Source organism: Verruconis gallopava (assembly GCF_000836295.1).
Source record: "Verruconis gallopava strain CBS 43764 unplaced genomic scaffold supercont1.9, whole genome shotgun sequence".
Lineage (NCBI taxonomy): Eukaryota > Fungi > Ascomycota > Dothideomycetes > Venturiales > Sympoventuriaceae > Verruconis > Verruconis gallopava.
Genome location: NW_015622145.1, coordinates 166,359 through 190,863, shown reverse-complemented (window position 1 = coordinate 190,863; position 24,505 = coordinate 166,359). Strand labels below are relative to the sequence as shown.

At 50.8% G+C, this 24,505-nt stretch overlaps 8 protein-coding genes across 9 annotated transcripts; 4 read left to right on the top strand and 4 right to left on the bottom strand.

Annotated features, from left to right (window-relative positions):
• The first annotated feature begins 81 nt into the window (after nt 1-81).
• PV09_03398 (uncharacterized protein) lies at nt 82-2,926 on the top strand. Its single transcript, XM_016356592.1, has 4 exons — nt 82-407; nt 462-2,322; nt 2,390-2,780; nt 2,846-2,926. Exons 1-3 carry the CDS (start codon nt 234-236, stop codon nt 2,632-2,634), a joined length of 2,280 nt encoding a protein of 759 aa, XP_016215385.1. The 5' UTR covers nt 82-233; the 3' UTR covers nt 2,635-2,780; nt 2,846-2,926.
• PV09_03397 lies at nt 2,726-5,341 on the bottom strand. Of its 2 annotated transcripts, XM_016356591.1 has the most exons (3): nt 4,804-5,341; nt 4,535-4,704; nt 2,726-4,333 (listed from the first exon to the last, which is right to left on the bottom strand). In XM_016356591.1, exons 2-3 carry the CDS (start codon nt 4,596-4,598, stop codon nt 3,171-3,173), a joined length of 1,227 nt encoding a protein of 408 aa, XP_016215384.1. In that variant the 5' UTR covers nt 4,599-4,704; nt 4,804-5,341; the 3' UTR covers nt 2,726-3,170. The 2 variants fall into 2 exon arrangements, with proteins under 2 accessions (XP_016215384.1, XP_016215383.1); XM_016356590.1 differs by having other exon boundaries at nt 4,535-5,341.
• PV09_03396 (uncharacterized protein) lies at nt 5,101-8,426 on the top strand. The gene is made up of 3 exons (XM_016356589.1): nt 5,101-5,772; nt 5,827-7,074; nt 7,131-8,426. Exons 1-3 carry the CDS (start codon nt 5,393-5,395, stop codon nt 8,320-8,322), a joined length of 2,820 nt encoding a protein of 939 aa, XP_016215382.1. The 5' UTR covers nt 5,101-5,392; the 3' UTR covers nt 8,323-8,426.
• A 142-nt stretch (nt 8,427-8,568) lies between these two features.
• Nucleotides 8,569-10,140, top strand: PV09_03395 (uncharacterized protein). The gene is made up of 2 exons (XM_016356588.1): nt 8,569-9,128; nt 9,207-10,140. The coding sequence occupies exons 1-2, from the start codon at nt 8,816-8,818 to the stop codon at nt 9,872-9,874; spliced, it is 981 nt and encodes a 326-aa protein (XP_016215381.1). The 5' UTR covers nt 8,569-8,815; the 3' UTR covers nt 9,875-10,140.
• Nucleotides 9,884-10,986, bottom strand: PV09_03394 (uncharacterized protein). The gene is made up of 2 exons (XM_016356587.1): nt 10,787-10,986; nt 9,884-10,737 (listed from the first exon to the last, which is right to left on the bottom strand). Exons 1-2 carry the CDS (start codon nt 10,874-10,876, stop codon nt 10,063-10,065), a joined length of 765 nt encoding a protein of 254 aa, XP_016215380.1. The 5' UTR covers nt 10,877-10,986; the 3' UTR covers nt 9,884-10,062.
• A 123-nt stretch (nt 10,987-11,109) lies between these two features.
• PV09_03393 (uncharacterized protein) lies at nt 11,110-12,700 on the top strand. The gene is made up of 2 exons (XM_016356586.1): nt 11,110-11,621; nt 11,681-12,700. The coding sequence occupies exons 1-2, from the start codon at nt 11,400-11,402 to the stop codon at nt 12,341-12,343; spliced, it is 885 nt and encodes a 294-aa protein (XP_016215379.1). The 5' UTR covers nt 11,110-11,399; the 3' UTR covers nt 12,344-12,700.
• Nucleotides 12,701-13,119: 419 nt separating this feature from the next.
• Nucleotides 13,120-16,347, bottom strand: PV09_03392 (uncharacterized protein). Its single transcript, XM_016356585.1, has 3 exons — nt 15,892-16,347; nt 14,972-15,842; nt 13,120-14,885 (listed from the first exon to the last, which is right to left on the bottom strand). Exons 1-3 carry the CDS (start codon nt 16,076-16,078, stop codon nt 13,439-13,441), a joined length of 2,505 nt encoding a protein of 834 aa, XP_016215378.1. The 5' UTR covers nt 16,079-16,347; the 3' UTR covers nt 13,120-13,438.
• Nucleotides 16,348-16,355: 8 nt separating this feature from the next.
• Nucleotides 16,356-23,431, bottom strand: PV09_03391 (uncharacterized protein). Its single transcript, XM_016356584.1, has 2 exons — nt 17,066-23,431; nt 16,356-17,001 (listed from the first exon to the last, which is right to left on the bottom strand). The coding sequence occupies exons 1-2, from the start codon at nt 23,236-23,238 to the stop codon at nt 16,734-16,736; spliced, it is 6,441 nt and encodes a 2,146-aa protein (XP_016215377.1). The 5' UTR covers nt 23,239-23,431; the 3' UTR covers nt 16,356-16,733.
• Between the last annotated feature and the right edge of the window lie 1,074 nt (nt 23,432-24,505).

The following is a 24,505-nucleotide window of genomic DNA, read 5'->3' as shown; positions in this document are numbered from 1 at the left end:
ATAGTTACCCATTTCGGCAACGCCTTGCTTTTTGGCGTCCACCTCACAAACTCTTCCTCCTAAAACAATTTCCGGCGAATTCTGGGCCGTATCTCGCAAAGTATCTCCAACGAAAAGATATGCAGTCCGGATTTTCCTCGTCTTCCAGAGTCTAAAGCACATCATTTTTATGTCACTTTCAACCTCACGTTGCTCTCTCCTTCAGCTCCGAAGCTGCAGTGATCTACACGAAGATGCCGTGGCTACAGACGCAAACCTACGAAGGCTTCACAGAGAAAATGTCTGAAATTGATACAGGCCGATCTGCTGATCTAACCATAAATGTGTGGCCAACGGCAACAAACTGCATAGACTGGTCACAGGATGCAGATATTGTCGTTGCCGCCGGCGATGACGTACAGCTGCTGGTAAAGAGTGATTAATTATCCTCTGCTCTGCAAAGGCGCTTATTTCGAATTTAGATCCCAAAATTGAAGACCATGGATGATGCGCCGACTGCTATGTGGGAGCTCATTCGTCTACGGGTGAACGCATTTTCGGACGCAGAACTCGAGCAGCAGGATCCTATCTCGTCCAGATCTGCTTCCATTGGCGAGGAGATCTCGACCGCAGAAGCAGTAGCAGTGAAATGGACGCCTCCTGGAATTGCAAAGCATGGGCGCTGCGGCCTGTTTGTTCACACGCAAAATCTGCTGCTGAGCATATGGGCTCCGGAAAATCGACCGAAGTCGCCGCAGGACTGGAAACGTCGCACGATCGTGAACAGAGAACTGCAGAGACATTACGAGCGGATCTATCCAAAGGAGAAGCAAAAGCCGGGGCAGCCACGCAGCGAAAGACTAAAGGAGCTAATTCGTGTGCGTGCCTTTGGGTTAAGCAAGCATGACGGAACAAACAAGCACCCTGCTCTTGCACACCATCTCGAAAACGTCTGCTACATCGCGACGTCTAACGACAACAACGATGTTGTCATATTGAGATGCTTCAGAGGCGACGAGGAGGATGGAGGCATTCAACTCAAAGCCGAAGCGCACTTTTCAATCACAGGAGAGAATCCAACACAGTCGAACCTGACGTGGACTTTCGAAGACTACATGGTCAAGTCTCGATTCGTGCAGCATCTCTCATGGAGCCCTTGGATAAGAACTCGGGACGGAGGTTTGAAAAGTCTTTTGGCTTGTGGAACCCGTTCCAAGTTGTGCTTCAAGTGTGTGCATCTGCTCTTCCTGAATGGCGAGCCAAAGATTGAGATAGAGGACTTTGAGGGTTCGGTAAATCTGGAAACTCCTTGGACTTCAGACGTGATTCTAGATTGGCTATCCGAATCCAATGAAGAAGAATATGGCAAGTTACTTGCGTATACAGCCGACGAGGTTATGCTTTTCACCATCGATATGCTTGGAGATGCTATAATAAGGCACGCCAAGTACGAGAGAAAAGAATGGGGTCAGGTTGCCGGCGCCTTGTTTTTACTAGACAGCAATCGTGGAAAAACATTTGCTCAGTTTCTACGTCATATGTCGATATCTGACAATATCCTCACTTGCTTGGAGCTTGATGACCTGTCGCCGACCGACGTTCACAACAGTGGCTTAATAGACGCTGTCAAACACAATCGAAAAATCTACGATTCGAAGTTTGGTACACATGGAGATGTACTTGTTCGAATATGGGGACTCGCGGGCTCTCCATTGCATGATCTGGCTGTTCTTAGTGCGACTTTCCACCCTAGCAACTCGCCAGAATATATCATTCCTGCCGACATGAGCTCTCGTGTTATATTCCAAAGCACAGGCAGAGATGACTTTATGACACAGGCCATTCAGCAGAGCGCGAGCTCTGAAGCCATTGCATTCAGCGCGAAGTGGATAACCAAGGACCTCAAGACGCAGCCTGAAAAGAACAAGGCTACTTGGGCGCTGCTCGATCAGATCGACAAAGCAATGGCAGCAATCACAATTCACGAGCCAGACCCTGCGACCTCAAGCTTTAAAGATTTGCTCTACACATCGAACTCGCTCACAAGGTTGCGATACGAGCGCATTCTGTCACTTGTCACGGGCCACAACGACGCAGCCGCTGAGATGGAGAAGCAAGTCCTGGAGCACCTCGCAATCAAGGTCCTTCAAGTACCTCCCTCACGATACACGGATTCAAAGCACAGTCGATTAGTGCTTTCCAATTTGCGACGGATCCTTGTCAAGCTCAACCTAAGCACCGACAAGGCGCACGACGAAGCATGCGAAAAGTGCGACATCTGCATGTCGAGCATCAATTTTGACGAGTACGCTTTTGCGCAATGTAACAAGGGACACAAGTTTCGTACGTGCTAACAGGAAAACAAAAAAAATTACCCATTGTTGTTGATAAGCACCGCTGATTTGCTCAGGTCGCTGCGCCCTCACATTTCTCGCTATTCAGGCACCGCGCATCTCGAAGTCATGCGGGATATGCGGCAAACAGTATCTACGGTCATCTCACGTGGAGAATCAGAATCCGGCTGCCGTCAGGGGCGACGACGTCGATATGATAGATGCAAGCGCTGATGCGAGCGCGCCGACGATCCCTCTAACAGAGCTGCTGTTAACGGCATGCATTAGATGCATCTATTGTGGTGGGAAGTTTGTAGGATGATATTGTACGGCTACGCGGGCGCGGTGTTGTTTTCTGAGCAATTGACGACCAACAACAGCCTAAAGTCCCCTTACGACGAAAAGAAAATCGAGTGGCATTCTCTTATTCGATACCCTTATTACATGAAATATTGACAACGTGAAAATGTAAGTCGAGTCTATCCTGCGATCTAGATAGTGTCTGTAAATCATCTATTGATTTGGTTATGCAGTGATCAGCGCTGCATATCTATACCAGGAGTGCTACGCACAATTTAACCAGTTAGAATGCTTTCTAGGCCTGCATTTTGCCAAACAACTAATTCCCTTTGAGATTTTATTTTCGTATGTCTTTAACTTCCTCCATCTTCGTTTCACTGAGATCCAACTATCAAGTCCTTCCTGGTCCATTCCCAGCACCATATGGGAGCTTAGTGACTCTTCTTCAGCGTAAGAGGAGAGCGCTGAATGCTCTTCCAATGTTGTATTTGTCACTAAAAACAACATAGTTTTTTCCTGTAGCTTGCTTTGTGGGAAACCTACCCTCGCAGTCCCAATTTAAGGAAATGCATCAGGACGATCAGGATCAAAGCCCAGTAGTCTTCCAGCAATAGGCTTCCATTCATCTTGCCATCTCCGCCTTGTCTCTCTCATGGCACCTTCCCGAAGTTTCTGAAGCTTATCTTTGTTGCTTAAGTATTCGACCAGCAGTTCAGAAAGACCACCAGCGCTGGCAAAGCCTTTGCCGTTGACGTCTTCTTTCACAAGCTCCGGCCAAGCCTGGAACTTATTGAATCCAAACACGGGCAGGCCGGTGCCAAACATATCAACCACCTTCATCGGCAAATCCACTCCAGAGGAAGACTTGTGCAAAGAGATGCCAACATCGGCTGCTCCGAGGAGGCGTGCATAGTCCTCCATGCTCAGCCATGCCGTCATTATATCCACATGGACGAGCTTATCCTCGGTCTTAAGTCGAGCGATCTTGGAAACGTAGCGATCCTTTTCGGGACCTTTTCCTGTAATGATGGCAAGGACGCGAGGAAGGCTGGATTTCTTCATGGCTCTGGCAGAGTACGCTACGAGAGCGTCGAGAAGGATAGAGAAGTCTTCATCGCATGTCCAGGACGTGGAGCTGACGATGAGCTTTGTCGTTCCGCTTTTGATGAGCTCAGCATACGGGGCCGTCTCAGGTAAGCGCTCAAGCACTTGGTTTCGCTGCAGTTCGGAGAGGGGCTGGAAGTGGTTTGGTGGCCGATCATGCACGGGCAGTGCTGTAATGCCAATGGTCTTTCTCAGGACATCAGCCATAGCATAAGTCACACTGAAATGATATGAAGCAGCCCGAGAGAACAAGAACTCATACTGCTGCGCGATGTTCACCAGTGGGTGAAAGTTTCCCAGTTTCACAGCGAGGATGGAATATCCGAAGTTGTGCCAGTCGATGATCAACTTGGTGTTGCGCAGGAAGCAGATGATCTGAGCTACGACGAGTGTGGGTATTGAAGGAGGGTTCTGCACGATCATCCATTTCGACGGTTCCGATCTGTAGCCAAGAGCATGGTACAGAGTCAAAGTCTGCCAGAGCACTTTCAAGGGCGCGAGAATAGGAAAAAGCAATTTATTGCTTGTCTGTAGGAGTTTTGGAAATGGTTTGATAGGTGTGATGGCAATCTTTCCATATGCAGCAAATCTTGTTATGTCCGGATGTGGATCTGAATCTGTGTTGCGTCAGCGAAGACAGACGAAAGCTTGGACAAGGCAGGAGGACAACCAGAAAGGAGGAAATTCAGGGAACGACCAAGGTTGCATTGACGTTCTTGTGTATTGAGCAAAGGAGTTCAAGGGAGTTGCTCTGATATATGCCATCCAGCGACCACTTTTTTTTTTAAAAAAAATCACATCGAGGAGCATAGACTTACCAACATAGCCAACGAAGCGAACTTTTCCACCAGCCTGGACAACACTGAGAGCATGGTACTGCATGCGGGGGCTTCGTCCAATATCGCCCAAGACGACTATCGTCACGGGAACATCATCTTCATGGCGGCTAACCCTCGGGTCATGCCCCTCGACGGAGACGCGGACATATCTGGATGGAAGAGTCAGAAGAAAGACGGTGAAAAAAGTGGATAGGACCACGGCTATCCCAAGCAGGAGGTCGGCGGAGCCCCCAAAGAGCAGCGCAGACATTTCTGACCCAACGTGTGTCCCCTTCGACGTCTGGAGCTGTCTCGATTCGATGATGCCAGCTGGTGAACAAGGCTGGGCTTGAATTGATGCGAGCAAGATTTGGCTGATCGTCGTCCTGCACGGCCGAAGCGGATAGTGGGATAAGTTAGTCCCGAAGGAGAAGCTCGTCGGCGGCGGCGGCCAATCAAGAGGAAACGAGGACGCTTGTGCCGGTTGTGCTGGTTGGTCGTGTGGTAAGTCACGAAGAAAGTTAAGTCGACTTGAGTCTCTTGGTAACTTGGGTCAAGCACCAACTGCCTGTAGTTCCTGTTCGACCTGGCCTTGAACCCCTCGGCGCCATGCACACCGCAGTGAGAGCGAGATAGGCAAAACGTCCTGGTACAGCTACCTTGTCGCGCCCCTTTCACTCGGGTTTTGTACTGTAGCCTCTTGCCGTACATGTACAGGACAGTGGATTTTCGCCATTTGTTTTGCGTCTGGGCCCAGAACGGCTGCGTGCTCGACGTGTTGTTTCCGCCGCCGACTAAGGTCGGAATCGCCGTTTCTCTGATCCCTGCGGCCAAATTAATGATAATCGCCAATGATCGATGTCAACTGCGTCCACCACCTACGCGTTGCCCGTCAAGACGGCGTTCCTGCGAGAATCTCAGCATGATCGCCGGAGCATGTTCTCTCCAGTCACGTCGTCACCCTCGGGTCCGCTACAGGCAGATGATTTATTGTCGGGCACCGCGCATCCCGCGTTAGCGCACGCTGAGTCCCACCCTGCGCGAAGGGCGTCGACGATGAACAACGTCTTGGCTACGGAGGCGGGTAGGTCCTGGGAGTCCAAGACCATAGGACCTGTGCCTTCGATGAAGGACAAGAGGCGTGCCAGAGGTCAATCCGATCTTGGGCGGAAGGCCATCGCTCTGATCCAGACGAGCTTCGGCAGCCCAAAGAGTCCGAGGACGCCTCTCTCTGCAAAGTGGGCGATACTTTCTAGGCTTTGGACTTGTGCAGAGACTGATTGACATGATAGGCCGAACACCTTCTTTGACGAAATCTTCAATGGCATTCTCCTGCCTCTGCCTTTCCTTGCAGCGTCGCTCGCATTCCCCTCACAGCACTCGCCATTCGCCGGGCCTGCAAGATCTCCAAATTCTCGTGTGTTAGATACGGCAGAGGTACTTGAAGATATACATAGACACCAGCATTTTGTACAGGCTGGGGCTCTCTCAGCGGCAGCATTGTTACTCATTGGTATCATTGCCCGGCTTCGTCTTTCAGATGTCGGGCTTGACAGGCGAAAAGATGGATCATCTGCGAAGAATCGCGCCTCGCGAAGCCAATCTGCCTTATCCTACATCAAAAATTTCGTGGCGAGAATGCTGAGCATGGCACTGCCGTTTTACGCAGCCGTGCAGCTCGGTGGTGTTCGTGTTGCGTTTGTGCTCTTGGTTACCATCGCGACTGGGCTAAGTAACTCGGGCGTCAACGCCAAAGCTGGCTTTGTAGCAAGGCTTCAGGCCCGGCGCTCAGCTATTGCATTGCTTGGAGTGCTTGTAGGCGCGGACGTGGTGGGCTTGCTTGGTAGCTACACAGTGCTGGACCTGTCACTTGGCTACGCCGCGCTCTTTACTTCAGCTTTGGCCGTTCCACCCCCGATACCGTACCTGGACCGCCTCCTAGGCAGGCACATGCCCATATTCAGCTCCTCTGCCACTCCCGTACCTTTGGTGCCAACACCACCTGCTACACCACGCCTGTCGGGCTCGCCCCAGAAGGAAGCACCAATTTCGAAGCTTGCGGATGCAAACGCAAGCATTGGAGCGGGCATAGTGCTTGCGACACTGACTGCAGCCGCGTCGTTTTTGTTCTCAATACGGCTGGAGCTCTCGCCAGTCCACTTCGGGTTCTCAATTCTTGCACTGGTAACAATTGCTGGACTAACATTCTTTGCACTCCCAGTCACGATAGGAGCGAGAGGCAAGCCTGGTCTAGCGGCAGGTCTGATATTGACCACTATATTTGCCTTCGTTCAGAGTCACCAAATATTTGGACTGACGGTGATGCCCTTCGCCTTTGCAATCTTTTGCGCCGCTGGCTATTTTGTTGCGCTGGAGTTCACAGCGCCAGACTTTGGCCATTTCAAGGAGCCTCGTTCAAAGCACGGGAAAAGAGACCATTCGATGTTAACGGAGTATTTGCTTTCGTACTGCGCACCTGGGTCGATGCTGGACACCATTCTGAGCGAGCGCGACTCTCGGCGCATCGCATACTTCGCTTGGTGAGTCGACTCTCCATTCTTCCAAATAAACCATGATCATTGACCGAATTGGGCAGCCTCAACCTTGCATTCATGCTTGTCCAGCTCTTCTACGGGTTTGTAACCGGATCGCTTGGGCTTCTCACCGACAGCATACACATGCTCTTCGACTGCTTGGGCCTTGCGGTCGGTCTTGCCGCGGCCGTGATGAGCAAGTGGCCTGCATCTCTAGCTTTTCCGTACGGCCACGGCAAGGTCGACACGTTGTCCGGCTTTGCGAATGGCATATTTCTCGTGCTGGTCAGCATAGAGATCATTTTCGATGCAGTGCATCGCTTACACGAGGGCTACGAGCTCCGTCGTTTGAACGAACTCCTGACGGTCAGCATATTGGGATTTCTCGTGAATGTTGTGGGCTTGACAGTTTTTGGTCATGCGCATCATGGACACGGGCATGGCCATAATCATTCGAAAAGCTGTTCCCATACGAATGCTCGTACGCATCATCAACACGAGCATAAGCAAGGTGAGGATCACAGGCACAACGATCACAATCACGATCATTTGCGTTGCAACGGATATGCAAATCCCGGGGAGCTGCAACCTTCCCCAATTCCAGATCTTCCACCGACACCATTCTCCATACCTTCTCTTCCACCATTGACTCCCAATCCACCCTCGCCTGTCAAATCTCTACATGCACACAGCCATGAGAATGAGAACATGCAGGGAATATTCCTGCATATTATGGCTGATGCGCTTGGCTCGGTGGCGGTGATCTTCAGCACTCTGCTTACAAAGTACGATGGGTGGTCTGGTTGGGATCCGCTTGCGTCCTGCGGAATTGCACTACTGATCTTCTTCTCGGCCGTCCCACTTGTGAGGAGCAGCGGCAAGAAGTTGCTCTTAAGCCTCCCCAATGAGGTCGAGTATTCCTGTCGCGATACATTGCAGGGCCTAGGCGAGCTTCGAGGAGTGATTGGATATGCTGGTGTGAGATTATGGCTGGAGGATATTGGAGACGATAACCACAAGCATCACGTCCACCATCAGCATCATGACGATAAGCCTGAACATGATCATGATCATCGTGCAGAACCGTCTAAGATTAAAGGTGTAATTCATGTCATTGCGTCTCACGGCGTGGATCTGGAAGATGTAGCTGAGCGAGCGAACCTGTATCTCAGAGGACGTGGGCTCGATCTGATCGTTCATGTTGAAACAGAAGGCAGCAACTGCTGGTGCGGAGGTGGCACACGGACGGGCTAATGGATGGTTCTCAAGTGACCATATATAGAGCGATGACGACGACACTGTATGACCATAGCTTGTATATACCCACGCACAGTAGAAAATTTAACAATACGTTCTCGAGAATTGGTCCGTCATGCCTGGTCTGGCGAATTTCCATCTAGTCTCAAAGCGATGCTCGGCGCATGCTGCCTTTCCTCCGAATCCGGATAAAGGTCCTTCTTCAAGCCGAGGGCCGGGTGACCTCCAGCCGCTCCAGTTTGGCAGAAGCTCTGAGAGCTAACTGGCCTGCAGAACATCGGCTCCAAATGTAAATATTCGCCTAGCCAACCGTTTCCAGACCATAGACATTCTTCCCACACTCTTAAAACCGCACAATTGGAGTCTCGTCAAACAGTATACGCTGCGCAATTGACCAAAGGTTCGATAAACGTCCGGTGACGCAACGCGCGACAACCACACGTGCCCGCCGAGGCTCTACACCGCCGCAGTGCCTTCTACGACGGCCACAATGTCGACGACTGAGAAGCTTAAGGACAAGATACCGCCAGCGTCGGAGATAAAAGAAGAGGTTAAGTTGGCCACGAAGGAAGCTACAAATGATTTGATACAGTCGATACGGGCCTTCGCAGCTGGCGGCGTAGGAGGGGTTTGTGCGGTCCTGACGGGGCATCCGTTTGACCTGGTGAAGGTGAACCTGCAAACTGCAGAGAAGGGAACGTACAATGGCGCCATGGACGTGGTAAGGAAGATTCTGGCGAGAAGTGGACCGGCAGGACTTTACGCGGGCGTGACGGCGCCGCTGTACGGCGTGACACCAATGTGTGAGTTTTTTATTATTTTTTTTTCTTTATCACTCAAGAAGTGCAACGACAACCAGACAGCTGACGACGAGCGCACAGTTGCCATCTCTTTCTGGGGCTACGACCTGGGGAAGAACCTGGTCAAGCGGTGGTCCACCGTGCCCGCCGACGGACAGTTCACAATCACGCAGATCTCGGTGGCCGGCGCGTTCTCCGCCGTGCCTATGACGGTCGTCACCGCTCCGATGGAGCGCGTGAAGGTGTTGCTCCAGATTCAAGGCCAAAAAGCACAAGCGGGCGAGAAGCCCAAGTACTCCGGCTCGTTCGACTGCGCGAAGCAACTGTACAAGGAAGGCGGTATCCGCAGCGTGTACCGAGGCACGTTCATGACGCTCGCAAGAGACGCGCCAGGCAGCGCGGCGTACTTTGCGGCGTACGAGGTTGTCAAGAGGAAGCTGACGCCGAAGGATCCGGTGACGGGCTTGCCGGGCACGCTCAGCCTGCCGGCCGTTATGGTTGCCGGCGCCACGGCCGGTGTAGCCATGTGGTTGCCCGTCTTTCCAGTGGACACGGTCAAGTCGAGATTGCAGAGCATGCCAGGCAACCCAACGCTGGGTGGTGTGGTGAGCTCGCTGTGGAAGGCCAACGGCATCAAGGCCTTCTTCCCCGGCTTCGCTCCAGCCATTGCGAGAGCCATTCCAGCCAACGCGGCGACGTTCTTGGGTGTGGAGCTGGCGCAGCAAGCGATGAGCAAGTTTTTGGATTAAAATTTGATTCTTCACCAAGGGAGAGCTCTGCATAGAAGTTTTTTTTTTGTTTTGGGAAAAGGGGGGACGGTCTAGCATTTTTCTTCATAGACGGGGTGCTCACGTCTTGGGAGATACCAGTATACATATATCTCGCAGTTGAAGCAGCAGCTACATTTTTCCATCCCAAGACCGCTTGTACATCCACACTATAGTGAAGTACCGCAATCTATTACAATATTCTGACCTGTTATAGATTGGCTCGTCGCCAAGGTCTTAATTTGTGCGGCAACATCATCCACCTCTGCCAGTCGTCCCAGCTTTGTCATGCCGATATTCTTCTGGATCTTCTCCTCACCAAACTTCTGACCCCATTCTGTAAGCAGAAGTCCAGGACTTACGCTGTTCACCCTGATGCCACTGTTCCCGCAGATCACAGCCAGACATTTGGCCAGGTGAATCTGTGCTGACTTCGTCACCGCATATGGCATGCTGGAACCCGAAGGCTTGACGCCCGCTAACGACGCAGTGGATACGAAGGCACCACCCGTCTCAGCAAGGTGAGGTTTCGCAGCTGAGAAGAGCCACAGGTGAGACTTGACGTTGTACACAAAACACTTGTCCCAATCGCTCTCCAGGGTCTGTTCATTGAAATCGAAGAAATTGGTCACTCGCGTCCAGCCTGCGTTTGAAATCACGACATCGAGGCGGCCCATTGCCTTGACAGTTTCCGAGACAAGGTTCTCGACCGAGCTTTTGTCGCCAACGTCTGCCTGTAAAGCTTTGAAACGCGGTCCCGATGAAGCTGCCCATGTCGAGGGGATGGACTCGAGTTCGGACAGGAAGTTCTGGGCGCGTTCTGCGTTGTTGGCGTAGTTCACCACCTTCACCATCCTTAGTCATTACGGCAGCAAGGTTCAGAATGGCGCATACAACGCGGAATTCTGGTGCGAACGCTCTCGCCACGGCGGCGCCTACACCAGCGGTACCGGCTGTCACCAGCACGACTTTTTGCGCGGCCATCGAGTACCACCTCTGGAAAGTTGGATTCTTTTGACGTCACTGCGAGTACAAATGAGGCATACCACGGGAAAACAAAGAAAAGAGAAAAGATGAATTAAAAAAAACCAGACGTACTCCCCTCTTTGTTCACTTCCCGTTCGCTTGGCTTTAATAGTCTGAGAACGCGGATGAGGTCCGCACTTCGTTCATAAGCACGTCCTGAAGAGTACAAGGTTACACCGTATCAACGAAGAACATAATCTGCTGGCCTCCCACCACTCTGATTCAACTCTACACGCAATCTGAGTCTATTTTCCTGGATGGATTAACCCAGCAATATTTTACCTGAGGCACGCGACAAGGCCATGGAACGCCACCGCCTATCTCTACGTTATAGGCTAATAATTGCCGAACTTCGGCAAGGGTAGTCCTCATGCAGGCCACTGCCGACTCGCTCATAGCTTGACCTTCTCTTCTGCACGTTGCTTCCGCTGCGAGAAAGTATGTATAGGCCCCTGTCTACTTTGTCGTCGTCTCGGTGATCATGCACAGCGGGGACGACAGTACGCCAGCATGGATGTCGCTGGTGGCCGGCGGAACGGCGGGCGGCATCGAAGCAACCGTCACATATCCCTTTGAATATGCCAAGACTCGTGTGCAATTGAAAGGTGAATACGCGCCACGAAATCCATTCCAGGTCGTGGCAAAGGTGTATCAAAAGGAGGGTGCGAGGGCGCTATATATGGGATGCGGGGCACTCGTCGCAGTAAGTTAACATTTGTACGAAAGCATTGGTTTTCCAGGTAGGACTGACGAGATATCAAGGGCACGGTAGCTAAAGATGCAATCCGCTTCGTATCATTCGATTCGATCAAGAATGCGTTCAAAGATCCAGAGACCGGCACCTTGTCACCGGCGAGAAATCTTCTGGCTGGCATGGCATCTGGAGTGGTGTCCTCCACGTTGGCCGTCACACCTACAGAGCGCCTTAAAACGGCCCTCATAGACGATGCCAGGAACGAAAAGCGCTTTAAGAGCACATGGCACGCGACCAAGGTCCTGATCGCAGAAAAGGGTTTTATAAACGCCTTGTACAGAGGTTATGTTTCCACGACCGCAAAGCAGATGGGCACGACCTCCGTGCGGCTAGGAAGTTATAATATCATGAAGGACTATGGAAAGAAGCACAACTGGCCGGACAACACACTTGTTGATTTCGCAAAGGGTGCAGTTGCGGGCACAGTCACGACCTACGCGACGCAGCCGATCGACGTGGTCAAGACACGAGCCCAGAGCGTGAAGCACGAAGGTATCTTGGAGTCCACAATGAGCATCTGGCAAGAGGCCGGTATCAAGGGCTTCTGGAGAGGCACGGTGATGAGACTGGGAAGGACGGTTATGGCGGGGGGCATCCTCTTCACGAGTTACGAGCAGGTCATCAAGATTTTGAAGCCGTTTTACCGGGAAGTTTCACACGGAGAGTTGTAGACCTTGAGTTCACAGCATGTCATTAGACGGCGCACGGTGGGGAGGCTTCAAGTTTGCACGATATTAGAGAGCTCTGGCCCGGTGGTTTGTTATCCTTCGGCGTGTTCCACCTGTGTCGACAAATTGCTAGATCACTAGACTGGGGCTGGCAAAGACAGATTTCTCTTTCCTCATGGTTGACTAGAAAGCCTTAGAGAAGCAGCCAAACTTGTTAGGTAGCATTATCAGTTCGGTTGGATAAAGACGGCGGAATGTACCATAAAGCACACATTCAACTCTAGTTTTCGATCCAAACGATAACCAACAGCGAGAAAAAGAAAACCGAGTTTTCAACATCTGCACTTCGCAGTCCTTCAAGCATAGCTTCATGTATATGCTTTCTGACAGGCATAATCCCTCGTCATTACGAAGAAACAACATTCTGTACCAGAAGACAGAACGCGGTTGAAATAATACGCTCCCGAATTGATTGACAATGTGGCTAAACAATGCTCAATTAAGTTTGCAATGACGAGATGGATAAGCTAGTTGAGCGTAATGTTTGCGACTTTATCCTTGTATGGCAATTCAAAGAAGTAGTCAAAAACGTGTGAAAGACGGGACAAGACGCGTCAATAGTGACAGCAATCTCGAAATTTCAGATACGCGGAGATTGGATTCAACAATCCACACCAGAAAACTTTGTGAAGGATTTTTTTCCGGATTTTTCTCTTCGATCAGACTAAAGTTCTCGGTCCAATTCTTTGCAATGCCAGCCATGGTCATGGCTTTAGGAAAAGTACGAACAATCTCTTCTACAACGCATCATAGCACACTTGTTTCTGAAATTGTGGGTCGAATTGTCAAGCCCTGTCTTGATATCGTGCGAGCAGACGTGGACAAGGACTGCTACTGTACATTGTCGCTGTGTTATGATAAAGGCTGATACTCTTGGTCTAGAAATTCATTGTCGACTGGCTCAATCATCTCTAGTCATGGGAGCAACACTGCTTCCAGAGCCCTGTCAAGCTCCACAAGCTCCTGTGACCAGTACTGAAAAGCGCAATATTTCCATGCGATGGTAGGACTATCTTTTTGAACCTTATCATCCTTACGTCATCGCTTCGGTGTTCGAGACGAAGTTGGCTCATGCCTGTTGTCGCTGGCCATCTCATCCAATTTTGCTGACAGTTGAAAGAGCTCCGGACTCACAGAATGCTCAGACTTCAGCGATAAAATCGCGGCGTTCTGAGCGAAGTCGATCAAGTGTTCAACATTTTTGCCGGTCCGCTGTAAACCAGCAATCAACGCACCCAAGAATGTGTCGCCAACGCCGTTAACGCTGATAATTTCATGCTCTTCTACATAATTAACAGGAGGATAATACCTCATGTAGATCCCTCCAACGTCTGACATTGGGTTAGCGGTATTGCTTCTGGATAAGATATAAGGCGCTGCATCTGCGCTGCTAAGTCTTGGATCGTTCCTTTCAAGAATTGATGCCAGTAGAACTCCTTTGGAGCCTAGCTTTGTAATAATGCAGGGTACAAAGGGCAAGAGTTGGATTGCTTGCTGAGGTACTCCCTGGTCAACAATATCTTTGGACGTCATGTCTACCAATTTCGGCCTGATTCCCGACGATGGAATGCCCATCTCATCGATGACCTGCCACCACTTGTTGTCCTCCAGCAGCCCAGAGTCTCGTGCAGTCGAATGCATCGCAGCTAACTCCATGGCATTGGGCGTCATTAATTCGATATGGTTCTGTGGATAAACACCAAGCTCTTTCGGCTTCTCGCTCACTTGAGCGGCCGAATTACAATCCTTTTTGAATAATCTCGATCCTTTTGCAACAGATACTGGCTCGTATACTGTTCGACTGCCAGCATTCCTTGCGTTGAGGAACATATCGTGCAACAAATCAGGATTCCAATTCGCGTCGGCAATAAACCATTCCGGCCTCTGCTTCTGTATGTCTTTGGCCCACAAGTCACGTACGTAAGGAGATCCGTGCATGTTCAGTACTTCCATGTCTGCCATCGCTATGACCAAATCCTTCCTAGAATCATTGACCGCAACATAACGAGCAGTCCGAGCTGTGGGGGTTGAGCAAATTTCGATCCCATCACAGCGCATGCCTTCTGACGCCAACTGGTTCCTTGCGCTCCAGCCATCGAGATCATCTCCGACAAGTGTCAACAGTTTGGTGTTCGCTCCAAGGTAATGAGCAGCTTTTGCAACATTGTGGGCCACACCTCCAATGCTTTGCGAGATATTTGCTGGATTTGATGTTTGAGACAAGGGCATAGTTGATTTATTGTCCATTGGCACGTAGTCGCAGGAGTAATCCAACGCCAGCGCGCCAGCAACTATTATATCAGCAGGCTTGGAGGCATCAACCAAGTTTGTGGGTATTTCTTTCACAGGGTCCGACTGATGTCGAATTGTCTTGTGGTCACATTCAGTCTCCTTTAGAGTAGGTTTGTTCGTCAGTACAATGGAGTTCTGCTGGTGGACATTAGAAGCAACAGGTTGTACAAAGGCTTTCAACATATCCCTATGACTTTTCAAAGTCAAGTCAGCACCTAGCTTGTTACTCTTAGCACGAGCAACATGTACACCCTTAACTGTGGAGAGAAAAAAGCTTACCCGTCCATCTCCTTTTCCAGGGCGACAAGCTCCTTTGCCACGATTGTGCCTCGTTTCACATTTGCGCAGATGAGTGACCTATTGGCCTCGACGCTCCTCCCATTACTGAGTTTTTTGATTTCCGAAAGAATGAACGGCGTGTTATCCTTGCCTGTGGCGCCGGCAACGTCGGCCCTTTTGATAGCTTCCTCAATAAAGACATCCATCTCACTTTTCGGTATAGAGTCTGCCTCTGGGACTGGATTCGCAAAATGCAAGCCAGAGCTAAGTGGAATGCTTAGATGTGCGTGAATGATCGCAGCAGCTTCTTTCTCGTCCGCAATCGTGAGCGGACTTCGTACACCACTCTCGCGGGACCAGAAGGCTGGGAAGTCGACTTTGCCTTTTCGACCATCACTGAACGTGCCTACTGTGACGCCCTCGGTTTCGAGGTATTCCAGCGTCCGTGGGATGTCTAGAAAGCTTTTGCATCCACTGCTAATGACCGCAACAGGCGTCCTCCCAAGTTCCGTCAGATCGGCGGAGATATCCATGCTTGATTCAGCGCCCCTATGTACACCTCCCAGACCACCGGTAGCAAATACTTTGATGCCGGCAAGATGGGCTAAAACCATCGTGCCCGCGATCGTCGTTCCACCATTGTACTTCTTGCCCGTAAGACGGGAGCCTAACACGTAGCTCAAATCGCGCCGTGAGAGTTTCAGAGTAGTCTCCTTGCCAGCGGATGCAGCCAACTCTATCAGCTCTTCCGGACTGAGTCCTATCTTCGCCACACCGTCTATTATGCCTATCGTTGCGGGAACGCCGCCATTAACACGGACAATGGACTCGAGCTCGGAGGCTAACGCTACATTCTCCGGGTAAGGATAGCCTGGAAGAAAGATTAGATGGCAGCTATGCGAACCTGCAGCCGTGCATACCGTGAGTATATATCGTTGTCTCAAGTGCAACAACAGGCCTCTTCGCGTGCAACGCATCTCGCACCTCAGCAGAGATCTTGACGAATCTGTTGTCCGAGATGTATCTTTGTTGAAGCGACAGCCGACAGCCACCCTTCCGATGACCTAGCGCCTTTTGTTTCACTCTCAGTGAATATCTCGAGAACATCTGAATTTTTTCTTGATCGAAGCGTAGCTTCGTGAATTTGAATAATGGTAGCTATGTGTGTCAGTTTATGCACATACCTAGTATCAGGTAACATAAGCAAACGCTGGCTAGATAAGAGAGGAGAGCCAGGGTAGGGGGCAGGGCAACAATCAGATAATCAATCAGTCAAGACAGCATAGAATGAACTAAGCAGATTTATCATCTCACTTATGCACCATTCATCGTTCCCGTGATCTTCCGCACAGACATTGACAATGTGACATTCAGAGTTACTTACTGTAATCGGCTTAATGCAGGTGTTTCTTGTTAACCCTCTCAAACTCATCCACCGATTGACAATTAGCGTAACAAATACATCCGAACCTGGGTTTCATGTTTAAAATGTGCTCTTGAATAATTGCATTACCCATAATTTAAGAGATGCGTTCGGCTATGATGGATTGATCGCACCCGCCGGGGGGGGGGGAGAGGCGGATGTCTTTGGGAAATAGGATGGCTTCAAACACTCGTACCTCTTCTCACAGGCAGAATTCCTTCACGAAGATTATGCTGACTGATAGCTCTACATGACTCCTTGACGTAGACTGTTCAACTTGCTATCGCATGCCATCAAATCTTGATTACGCTCCGCGCCACGTCCACAAACAATCTGCTCTCACAAGGTCTCCCAGCCCCCATTGTTACTCTCACCCTCAAGTCTCCTTGCAATCGCACTCGGAATTCCATGCGCTAACCACATTTCCCTGTACAACTTGTCGTATCTCTTCTGGTGAAGATACAGTTGATGATGCCTCCTCAACGTCGCATCCGTCTCCCCGTGTTTATCAAGATAGGGTGCATAGGACCAAGATCCATTTTCGCCATTGAGTAACAGGACCATGCATTTTCGGATATTGATGAAAAGACCGACCGGTCCGCTGCAACTGTGAGTGTGTCAGCACATCCGTATTGCAGAAGAAATCGATCGTGCTGCTAAAGTATACATACGTTTGCCGATGCTGCCAGCATCCCCCCTTATCACGTTCGTCTTTGCAGCATACAGCCTGCGAGCAGAAGATGTCTCCACAGAATAGACAGACCACAGGATCGGTCTGATCCTTGCCCGTTTTAGGGCACTTTCTTTTCATAGCCTCGTCCTGCAATGTGTCAAAGTTCTTGGGCAGCCCAATTAGCTCAAAGATGGCGGGGTGTGAGAGCTGAATGGGCGTCAAGGCGTTGCGACGGCCCTCACGATACAGCAACCAATGCTGTACCCACCCGGTGACGATGTTTGCCATATTTATTTCCAAGGCTTGAGCAGCAAGGCTATCAATCGATGGCAGGTGCAGGGCTTGTGATAAGCGAGTAAGCTCGGTGCTTTCCGCAACTGAGACAAGGTCTAACGGAATCTCTATTCCATATCGAACATGCATCAATATGATGCACTTGCGAACAAATGGCAGTGCATAAACATGTGCTAGCCTGTATATTTGCGTCACATATGTATGTAGCTTGTCCGCATCGGATATGTCTGCACGCAAGCCTTCAGGCACATTGCGAATGTGTGAAAAGATGTGCTCGGTGAGTTTGAAAAAGCTGACGGCCGACTCTGGCATCTGATATGCTGCATCATTAGGATCATAGGCGGGTAGTCTCGCGTGCGGGAGTAAAAATGAGATAATAACGCGCACGATCTCCGCCGTGTAGCACATACGCATGAGATGGTGGATGTCCAGGTGAAGAACCGGTTGCAAGAACGTAGCGCAGCTAGTCAAAAAGATAAACGGATCCCGCGACAGTACAGGTGCGGTTCCGAGGAGCAATTCGCGTCTCTTGTTTCCCTGCATGCCCAGGTCGTCCAAACTGCAAACCTCAGGGTGACCAACGAAGAGCTGTCGCAGCTGGCTGATATACATCTCAGAGAATTCCTTATTTGTAACGTTCTCACCCTGGTTCCGCAGAGCGCCGACGGCAAAGTATGATGAAACAGTCTCTGAAAGCACCCGCAGATGTGTCAACGTCTGTGAAGATATTTTGCTCAGCAAGGTCGATCCGGGCTCAGACTCTACGCCTCGCTGTGCAATCTCGCTGGCCGCAATAGAATATCCCAGAGCTTGAGAAAGCGTATCCGTGTGCGTCAAGTCATCTTGACTGACCTTCGGGTACCGGAAGCGTGAAGGTAGATTATTCGTCGTCATCGTTTCGCGAAGCCTTCGATATATTTTCACCAGCTCAGCCATTTGTGGCGACACTGCTAAAGGCGCCGTACTCGAATCACCCGGCCCAATAGAGCCCATACTGTTCAACAATGCTGAAGCAGGAATGGGTTCGTCAGCGCCCATGCTGAAAATCACAGACAGGTTGTGGAAGGTAAATTGGCGCGGTTCTGTAGGGCTCGAGGATTGAGAGCTAGGCACAACTGCCTTGGTCAAGTCCTGTAGACCAGTGGCTATACTTCCAATCATCTCCGATTTACCGTAATCAAGGAATAGTGTTTCCAGTCGCTGCTGAACACTTGATATGTCGCTGTTCGGTCTCTCAGGTCCTTTCTCTAACTTTGAGATCTGCAGACCAACGGTATGTTGCAGGAAGTTCTCGAACGTGTCTTCGGTCTGCAAGACGCCAGGATACGTGATCGGCTTGTTTTTCCAAATGACAGGCAAAAATGCATTGCCTAGCGCCTTGCAAAGCGGACATAAGAACTCCTTATGATCAAGTCGCTCTGGATGATTGCGAGCAATCGCAGTCATCTGTCTGCGCTGAGTCGCCTGCACGTAAACCTCGAAGCAGCTGTAGTGCATGATATGGCCACAACCAGATGCGACAGGTCCAGGACTGGTGAAATGTCTCATTGGAAAGCCCTTGGCCAGGACCTGTCTCTCGATCTCAACAGTTCTTCCATCAGCAGTCACCTTCTTTACTTTGATTTTGTTGTTTCCTGCCACGCCAAAGGGTCGTATGTCTTCAGCAGACCGATCCAGACTCGCAGGTGTTTGTAGAGCCTCCAAAGTCCAGTCTGCATCCTTCGTATTCGTTTGCCTCAATATCCGACTTTCGTTTATCAAAGCGAAGGTGCCGTACAGCTTATTTTCGTTTGTCTCTTCCTGGCATAAAATGCACGTCCCGGAAGGGAAGGCCCAGAGCTTCTGCTCCTCCTCCGCCGGCGTTGCGAATTCTTCTTCCAAGTCGCTAAAGTCCTCATCGCCCCAGTCAATCGCCTGGTTCTGCATAAAGCTATTTTGCTGCTGCTTAAATTGAGCCATAACTTTAGCCTGGCGCTCGAGCGCTTGCTTTTTCTTGAGCTCCTTATCCTGGGATGGATCAGGCACTGGTGACGCGTTCTGCGATCTCTCATCGGGAAACCCGTCCCTTCGCATCCAATTTGTCCAGTCGATTGGCCGTTTGTGTCTGAGATGTCGCAGGATAACCTGGACCTTAGGCTCGCAAGTCTTGAACGTGTCGTCTGCGGCAATCCTGCGAAGGAGGCGCGCGATAGTGTCGGCATCGCCGATAGGATGCTTTGCTTGCTTTGTCAACGCCAGTCGGCAGAACGAGTCTAGACGACCATTGATCGGGTCATCCTCGACCATTGGGCTAGCTTCACGCATCGTCACCGCCATGTCCTGCCCGTCATCCTCCATCACTGCAACAAGAGTCAAGTGCAAGATGAATTGCAAGAATTGCTCTACTTTCGTGCTAGGCACGTTGGGGGCAAACCTATCGGCCACGAGAGTGTATTGCAGCAAGTAATAGATGATTTGTGCGAAAAGCGGTGTCTTCGTGAAATTGCCCAGCTCCTTGAACAACCCAGACTCTATTTTGCGAAGCTTTGGCTCGTAGACAATATCAGCAGGATCCTTGCCCAGTTTCTTAGCCATGTGCTTCTTGTAGATGTTTTCTGCCTCATCGCGCTGGTTTCGGCTGAAGTGCGCTAAGAACGGATCGATCTGCTCGAAGTATTCATCTTTGAGTGCAAAAGTACCATGATCCGATACACCTTCCGGTGGTCGGAAGATCGTCATCTCTTGGATGAGCTGATCAAACTGATCAGTGTCGGAAAACTTGTCCGGGATGTGGTTGCACAGTGAAGAAAACGACAACGGCTTGAAGCACAGCGTATGTACAATGTCACGTTTGGCAGACGTGATCTGTGGGTCGGAATCAGCAGCGGGAGGGAGGAGATGGATTCTGTCGCTTAAGAGGATGATGAGCAAGTGCACAAAATCCTCGGCAACATCGATCTTTTGCTGTTCATCCTGCCCAGTACGTAGGTTGTAGTTGCCCTGGACCCAATCCATGAGATCAAATCGATCAATCATCGAGGCTAAAACTTGAGCTGGAGGTAAGACAATCATCGCAGTCTGAAGCATGAAGATGTCCCTGAAGAACGAGAGTTCTCTCCTTGGATGGCCCCTATAAGCGCCCATTTGATGCCTGAGAGTGATGCCGTTGCGCACCCACATACCAGCTCTCATTTGCGCAAGCCACGCCAAAACTCTAAGAGGAAAATCGAACAGAGCCAGCAGATTTTCACGAGGCTGTGTCTCTGGTATTCTTGTGTTAAACGAGTAAGGTAGCTGCAAAGGATGCTGGCGCAACTCCTGTGCCGTGAATGTGAGCAAGTTGATAAGTTGCTCTCTACTCATGGCTTTACCCCGATCAATAAGCCAGGAGAGCGTGTAATGCAGTGCGTGGTGAAAACTGACAGGCTCTTGTGCCACGATGTAGTCGACGACACGATGCTGTGGAGGGTATTCGGAAGTATCCTCAAATTCAAACACGGGTAAGATTTTGAATCGCGTCTCACTTCGTATCTCCGACGCATCAAATCGTTTCCGCTCAGCACCCAAGCTGTGTATTATAGTGACGCGTGCTGCATCGCGAATGGCTCGGCTAAGGTCCTCCAGATCCTGTTCCGACTTGACAACGAAACAGTCGCCCACGAGCTTGCACAGCTTGATAATCTCTTGCACAATGATTGAGGCGCTCAGCCATGCGTCGTTCTCAAACTCCACGTGCTCTCCAACTGCTCTTACGTTTGGACAGATGCCCTGGTGGAGTTTTGCCAGATCAAGAAATTGCATGAGGTATCGTCCCTCGCTCCGGATACGTTCCTGGACGAGCTCGGAAGCAAGGAGATATTTGAGGTCCATGTAGAAATGATATGTTCTCCGATTGGTTACTGCACCTTGTTCAAAGGCTAGCGTAGCTTTAACGTTCACATCGGAGGGATAACCCACTTGTCGTGTTGTGAGGAATGTGTACATGATCGCCAGTAAATTGGACAAGAAATTCCCCCTTTCCACAATTTCTGCGGTAATTGATGGAGTGGTAAGCATTTGCAGCGACAAGTTGATGATTGAGTGTTCCGGTTCCCGATCGGCGATGAGGTAGAGTTCTGCAAGGACGGTGTATACGCCTGCGAATCTCAGACCCAACAGACGCTTGAAGTGCGGAAGCGTGACTACCGTGCTGATCAACACGTCACGCAAATCTGTGCGTAGCTGCTTCCACATCCTCAAGTCCCAAAGGATGAGGTAATCTAACCGCACTCTACGTTCGAGATCTTCAGCAACAGGTAGGTCTTTCTGTCGGCGATACAAGTCAGGCTTCTCGAGCCAGTACTTCGGCGGCCTGGGTGTGTTGATCCGCATTGGATTGATTTTCGGCGTCTTAGGTACGGTCATCGGTATGAAGGCGGACTCGCCTTCATCGGAATCCAGAGCAGCACCTGGCAATCTTCTTCTTGGATGCGGTGGCGGAGGAGGTGGAGGTGGATAGCCCGCGAGCGTGGCCTCTGAAGCCTCAAGCGGCCCATTCTCGTCAAAAGCATCAATGTCCATGTCCTGGCTCACATTCCACTCGGCACTATCAACATCCATCTCATCACCAGCTGCGTTGGCGTCCTCGTCATCTTCAGATGCAGGCTCGCGATCGACATCTACATCGTCAGCATCATCACCCCAAGCCCGACGAAATCGTGCGGCTGTCTGGGCCGGATATCGACCGTGAAATCTGAAAAAGTCATCTGGCATATCTTCAACCTCATGGTCGTCCAACCCGTCCTTCCCAATCTCAGAGTGATGCGCCTCGCTGCCCACACGCCACGGCCGCAGAAATTGTTCGCATATGGTGTCTCGAAGGATGTTGTGGTCAGGTCCAACACTGCAGCCGGCAATGTCAGCGATCCACTCTATGATCGTGGCACACATTTGCTCTCGAAATGTGTCTCGCGCTGATCGGATGGTGACGGTAAGCTTTGGCTGCTCGATTATCTTTGCTGCGCGTAAAAGCCAATCCAGATCCTTGTCGATGACCACGATGCACCTTCCAACGTCGTCTACCTCGATAGCTTTCTTAAACGCCTGATGGGGCGACATCTTGCACGCTCTTGAGACCTGGTCTCGTACATCGTTGACAGTGTGCTTCTCGTCATTCCACAGCACCAGCGCAAATTCTTCGTCAAGCTCACCGTCGCTCGATGTCCCGTACACTTTGGGGGGCAATCGAGACTTTAGTTCGTCCTCTCTAACCGACTCTTCGGTCTTGGGTAGTCTCAGCTGCTCTGGTGAGCACGAGAACACGTCGCAAATATAGTCCATAGATCGTGATATCGTCATGCGTATACTCTCCGTCAGCTCCGGCGGCAACAAGGAGCGATCCGGCGCCTTGCCCGTCGCCGATGGCCCACGCGACCCAGAGGAGATCGAATGTATGCTGCACTCCACCGTCCTGAGCCACGCCTCTGGGTCACCGCAATCACAGCAACCAGAGTTACCTGGTGACAGAGACACGAAGACATTGTGCCCCTCGTGATCCGACGCCTCAAAGCACCTTGCACACAGGACGCAGGTGTCGTCCGAGCTGCACGTCCTGCATCTGTACGTTGTTTCACCGTACTTGAAGATGTGACCGCACGGATGTCCTCTTGCCGCCTCTGTATATTCGGCACCTTCCACGGCCCCCTGCGCGCGCCGCAGGCTCCATCTCTTGTCTAGATCGGGTGGCGGGTGCTCACCGTTGAACAGGACGTTCAAGAAGGCGTCGGAGGAGCCAACTAATGAGCGGAACAGACTCTGCACCAAGAAGTTGGCGGCCTGCTCACTGTACCGATTATTGTAACGCTTTGGCAGATCGCGAAGGAGCTGGCACAGCTCTTGTTCCTGTGGTGACAAATGCATGGTGGGAGAGCCTGGTAAGCGCGTACTGAAGAAGAGCTGAAGACGAAAGACGGGATGTGGTCAGCGCATCGGAGGGATAGAGGTCTTTGTTGAATGCTGTAGACGGATCGTCGCTTCTCTTCCTGTTGATTTAGAGGTCAAGTGAATTGGAATATTGTCTTGCCACATGACGCAGTTGGCAGTTGAGTCTACGAGTTTCCTGGTGGTTGCAATTCCCAGACAAGGCAAAGCGTGCCGTTAGCGGGGCGTCGCTGCTAGTTGTACGGCATAGGCTTCAGCCTTGTCTCACCGAAGATCGCTAGTGTCGACATTCAGGCTACAACGGTGACATTGAATGCCAGATCCACCACTTACCATGTTCTCGTTCACTCCGCTAGAGAAGATCCATGTTCGTGGCTGTCTGCCGTATCTTTCAATATGGGTTCGCGGAAGAGCTTACGATGCTCCATCGAACAAACTGCAGCCTTGTCAAGGCGCCGGTATTGCTGCGGGATTCAGCTTACGCAATTTTGATGAATATAGTACAACAGAAACGTTCTTATGCTCTGCACGGTGTAGGTGCGGCGTGTGTCTTATTTCTCGTAGCCCTACAGAGGATCAATCGCAGTTCCTTCATGTCTCCGCTGCCCATGGATTTCATCTGGACAAATTTCTCTGCCAAAGCTCGAAAAGATTATGCTTCTGCTCGACACTCCTGATGCTCTGTTCGATGCAGTAGTTCGCGGTTTCCGGGAAACGTCCGCTAGTTGCCGTTGATTCTACAAGCTTCGTCGACGCCATCCTGCCAGTACATAGCGGGGCGCGGTGCATTCACTTGTTTCAGGCCATAAAGGCTGGAGGAGAAGCTGCAGTTCTCTCCCTGGGAACGGCGCTATGAGTCGATTTGTGTGCTACGGAACTTCATGCGGCGTTCGCAAGGATGAGCCAGCCCGTGTCTATTGTATAGACTACGGGTTCGCTCTTCTGAACGGCTTGAACGCCGACGACTGATCGCAGCCGACACCTCTGTCGCTCTGCAGCTGGGAACATCCCTCACTAGACAGCGTGCTTCACCACGCCGCTCCTTCATTGATCCGTGTGAAGCTGTTTCATGCACCAACTACCTCCACTGCACACCCCGTCGTGCGAAATAAGTTCAGCAGCCAGTGAAGGCACGATCAACACGTTGATCTTCAATTATATGAGTGTCTATAGGGAAAATTGGTATTACAACTCCCCAGGAAGACACATATATCCAAAACGCAGCCAGGAAGTTACCGGAAAGTCT

Coding starts and splice junctions, on each gene's coding strand:
- PV09_03398 (XM_016356592.1), top strand. CDS start 234: ATGCCGTGGCTACAGACGCAAACCTACGAAGGCTTCACAGAGAAAATG. Junction 408..461: donor GCGATGACGTACAGCTGCTG/GTAAAGAGTGAT, acceptor TTTCGAATTTAG/ATCCCAAAATTGAAGACCAT. Junction 2,323..2,389: donor TAACAAGGGACACAAGTTTC/GTACGTGCTAAC, acceptor TGATTTGCTCAG/GTCGCTGCGCCCTCACATTT.
- PV09_03397 (XM_016356590.1), bottom strand. CDS start 4,805: ATGTCTGCGCTGCTCTTTGGGGGCTCCGCCGACCTCCTGCTTGGGATA. Junction 4,334..4,534: donor TCGCTTCGTTGGCTATGTTG/GTAAGTCTATGC, acceptor GACGCAACACAG/ATTCAGATCCACATCCGGAC.
- PV09_03396 (XM_016356589.1), top strand. CDS start 5,393: ATGTCAACTGCGTCCACCACCTACGCGTTGCCCGTCAAGACGGCGTTC. Junction 5,773..5,826: donor AGGACGCCTCTCTCTGCAAA/GTGGGCGATACT, acceptor TTGACATGATAG/GCCGAACACCTTCTTTGACG. Junction 7,075..7,130: donor CGCATCGCATACTTCGCTTG/GTGAGTCGACTC, acceptor CGAATTGGGCAG/CCTCAACCTTGCATTCATGC.
- PV09_03395 (XM_016356588.1), top strand. CDS start 8,816: ATGTCGACGACTGAGAAGCTTAAGGACAAGATACCGCCAGCGTCGGAG. Junction 9,129..9,206: donor GTACGGCGTGACACCAATGT/GTGAGTTTTTTA, acceptor ACGAGCGCACAG/TTGCCATCTCTTTCTGGGGC.
- PV09_03394 (XM_016356587.1), bottom strand. CDS start 10,876: ATGGCCGCGCAAAAAGTCGTGCTGGTGACAGCCGGTACCGCTGGTGTA. Junction 10,738..10,786: donor TCGCACCAGAATTCCGCGTT/GTATGCGCCATT, acceptor AGGATGGTGAAG/GTGGTGAACTACGCCAACAA.
- PV09_03393 (XM_016356586.1), top strand. CDS start 11,400: ATGCACAGCGGGGACGACAGTACGCCAGCATGGATGTCGCTGGTGGCC. Junction 11,622..11,680: donor GATGCGGGGCACTCGTCGCA/GTAAGTTAACAT, acceptor CGAGATATCAAG/GGCACGGTAGCTAAAGATGC.
- PV09_03392 (XM_016356585.1), bottom strand. CDS start 16,078: ATGTTCTCGAGATATTCACTGAGAGTGAAACAAAAGGCGCTAGGTCAT. Junction 15,843..15,891: donor GACAACGATATATACTCACG/GTATGCACGGCT, acceptor TCTTTCTTCCAG/GCTATCCTTACCCGGAGAAT. Junction 14,886..14,971: donor CTGGAAAAGGAGATGGACGG/GTAAGCTTTTTT, acceptor GACTTTGAAAAG/TCATAGGGATATGTTGAAAG.
- PV09_03391 (XM_016356584.1), bottom strand. CDS start 23,238: ATGCATTTGTCACCACAGGAACAAGAGCTGTGCCAGCTCCTTCGCGAT. Junction 17,002..17,065: donor TGCTGGCAGCATCGGCAAAC/GTATGTATACTT, acceptor ACACACTCACAG/TTGCAGCGGACCGGTCGGTC.